This window comes from Lactuca saligna, chromosome 5 (assembly GCF_052625555.1).
Source record: "Lactuca saligna cultivar CGN05327 chromosome 5, ASM5262555v1, whole genome shotgun sequence".
NCBI lineage: Eukaryota > Viridiplantae > Streptophyta > Magnoliopsida > Asterales > Asteraceae > Lactuca > Lactuca saligna.
Window position 1 is genome coordinate 17,877,824 of NC_136421.1, and position 2,953 is coordinate 17,880,776.

A 2,953-nucleotide genomic window follows, 5' to 3' on the forward strand; every position below is an offset into this window, starting at 1 on the left:
TATATATATATATATATATATATATATATATATATATATATATATATATATATATATATATATATATATATTCTAAAGTCTTATTGTTTTGGAAACTTAATAATTATCATTCGTTTTTGAATATTATTATATTTGATAATTTAGAAACTTTGATGGTTCTTGTGTTTATAACTTTTTATTTGAATAAGGTTTAAAAAAGATTATATTTATAAAAGTGTACTTATTTATGAAGTTTGTCATGTATTTGTTTCTAGGTCTAACAGCCATTAACCAAAAGCTGTTTTGCCACCCCACGTGCCACGCATGTAGTTTTAAGTCCATAGATTAAATTTAAAGTTATATAATTTTGAAGATTAACATATTACAATATAACACGAACCTTTGTACATAAAATGAATTAATAACTAGTTATAACTATATAATCAAATATTAAACATGATTCTAGAAGTATCACTACAATGTTAAGAAATAACTTAATATCAAATGTAATTATAATTATAAATATTTAATGTGGGACAAAATATTAAAAATAATCATAAATATCAAGTTAAGCACGTTTCATCATTTTGACTACTTTGAAAACGGTCTTTTTGGTAATTGTCCACAAAATAGAACCCAAAATCATCATGTAAAACATGTTCACGAAGTTGCGCTACACAAATATTGTTTTAAAATAATATATGCATCATGTTAACAAATATTATTTTATCTAAAATTTAAAAAGGTTTCACAAAATTCTACAGCTTCTTCCTGCAGACACTTTTACAAAAGCTCGAAGAACCATGGCCATAGCTTGTTCCCATTCCCATGTGATTTTTCAATTTTACCCCTTCATTATTTACATTACACTGCACGCATTGGGGTTTTCGTCACTGAACATTTCTGGAGCTGGTGGGTACGCATAGGCCGCCTCCGCGGCGTATCGTGGAGGGTATAACTGGTAATTTGCTGGCTGATAATAGTAATATTCATTCTTCCTCAGCTCCAACACCGCCGCCGCCGCCGCCGCGTCCTCTGGTTTCGCCGTTGCTTCTTGCTTCTCACCGCCTTCATCGGCTTTCTTCTCTTCATTCTTCTCACCACCGCCGTCGCCACCCTTTTTCTCATCTTTACCGTTAGCGTCTTCCTCTTTCTTTGGCTCCGGATCTTGCTTCACGATCACGGCGATTTTCCCTGTTCTTTTGTGCACGTAATCAACCAACTCCGCCGCCGGAAAAGTCCCTTTCACCTCCACCTGTGAGCTCTTGAGATCCGGCACTACACTTTCCACCCCTGTAATCATACCCACACAAATCCAAAGTCAAATTATATTTAGAGAGAGGGTTTGTTGAGATTTTCTTGAGTAAATCCAAGATTATGAAATTTTTTGACTTGGAAACGAAGAACAAAACAGTACAAATAAGAGAATATACAGATGGTGATAGATGAATACAAGTATATTGAGTTGTTAAAAATTACAAAGGAATTTAAATTAATATTTTTTTTTCTGTAGATTCAATAAATAAAGAGAAAAGTCCAACAAGATTCTAGGTTTCTAAAAAAAGGTGTTTTTCTGTTTATTTTTTGAAAAAATTGTAAACAAAAATTTACCCTTCATCTTGAGAATACGTTTTCTGATCTCTTGAGCACAAGCTTCACAATGCATGTGTACTTTCAAAACTACTGAAATAACCGTTGGCTGCTGCATTTAAACGAAAAAAATAAGTTTCAAGAAAACTCACAAAATTAAATCAAAATTTAATCAAATATTAAAACATATTAATTAATTAACCTCATCTTTCTTTTCTTCCGATTTTGCAGGTTCTTCTTGTTCAGGCTTCTTGGACTCCTCCGCCTCCGGTGTCGGGATCGGCGACAGAAGCTCGACTTTCCGGTGACTCTTTTTCTGGACTCTTTCTAAAACCTTCAATGGATCTGCTTTTTCTCCCTTCACTACAACCTTATGAGTCTTACAATCCGTAACAACATCTTCAACGCCTGTTTGAATTAATTTTCTGAATAAAAGGAACTAAATACAAAATCAAGAAACCAAGAAGAAGGGTAAAAGCGAATACAAACCCTCAAAGCCTTTAAGACATCGCCGGACTTTTCTAGCACAGCCTTCACAATGCATAAAGACTCTCAAAACTACCTCTTGCGGCGGCGGAGGTGTTGGTGGTTCTTTTGAATCCTCTCCCTTTTTCTCATCTCCGGCGGCCGGTTTTGTTTCTTCCTCAGGCTTCTTCGCCTCGTCCGGCTTCTGTATCTCCTGAACAACAACGATAAAACAACACCCACATCAAAAAGCTTTGAATTTTATCAAGACCCACATGTGAAAACTCGTTTTTTATATAAAAAAAGATGAAACGAATTCATATGGACATGAACAGACCTCACCCATTAACAGTTGAATATGACTGAATGAACACAAGATTGAAAGAAGGTAGGGTTTTATAATGGGATGATAGACCTGTAGACCTGTGAGTAGAGGCACAAAAACACACAGTAACGCACAGTAGTGTGTGATTTAATCGAGGTGAAAAGGGAGTGTGAGATGTGTGTGTGATTGAGTTGGATGATGAGGAGGACCATCAGATCTAGCGAGAATAGCACTCAATTCTGTCATCATAATCTTGACGTGGATTTTTGTAGGTGCCACGTGAGATAGAGGGTGCTTTGGTTCTACGACATCGTTTGGTTCAACGTATTTACGTTCCGCTGCTCTCTACTCCTCCACTGGTACCGTGTGGCTTCTCTACTCTACCGTCAAGATGTCGAATCACTGACTTCAACAATTTTATTGGAAATGCTTGCATGAATTCAGTCTGGGGGGGTAGGAAATTCCCTTATCTTTGTGATGATGGGAGAAAACTCGGTAACTGGATAGATATATGGTTTTTCCAATTTCATAATTCCAAAAAAAAAATCAGCCTCTCACAACTGTTATTGTGTTGCCTCGAGAATATTTAGATCA

At 35.6% G+C, this 2,953-nt stretch overlaps 1 protein-coding gene across 3 annotated transcripts; it reads right to left on the minus strand.

The window, feature by feature from the left end:
* Positions 1–690: 690 nt before the first annotated feature.
* On the minus strand, positions 691–2,568 carry LOC145048953 (heavy metal-associated isoprenylated plant protein 7-like). Of its 3 annotated transcripts, none has more exons than XM_078997607.1 (5): positions 2,372–2,568; positions 2,059–2,248; positions 1,772–1,977; positions 1,591–1,681; positions 691–1,272 (listed from the first exon to the last, which is right to left on the minus strand). In XM_078997607.1, exons 1-5 carry the CDS (start codon positions 2,378–2,380, stop codon positions 839–841), a joined length of 930 nt encoding a protein of 309 aa, XP_078853733.1. In that variant the 5' UTR covers positions 2,381–2,568; the 3' UTR covers positions 691–838. The 3 variants fall into 3 exon arrangements, with proteins under 3 accessions (XP_078853733.1, XP_078853734.1, XP_078853735.1); XM_078997608.1 differs by having other exon boundaries at positions 1,591–1,678; positions 2,372–2,560; XM_078997609.1 differs by having other exon boundaries at positions 2,377–2,559.
* Positions 2,569–2,953: the final 385 nt, after the last annotated feature.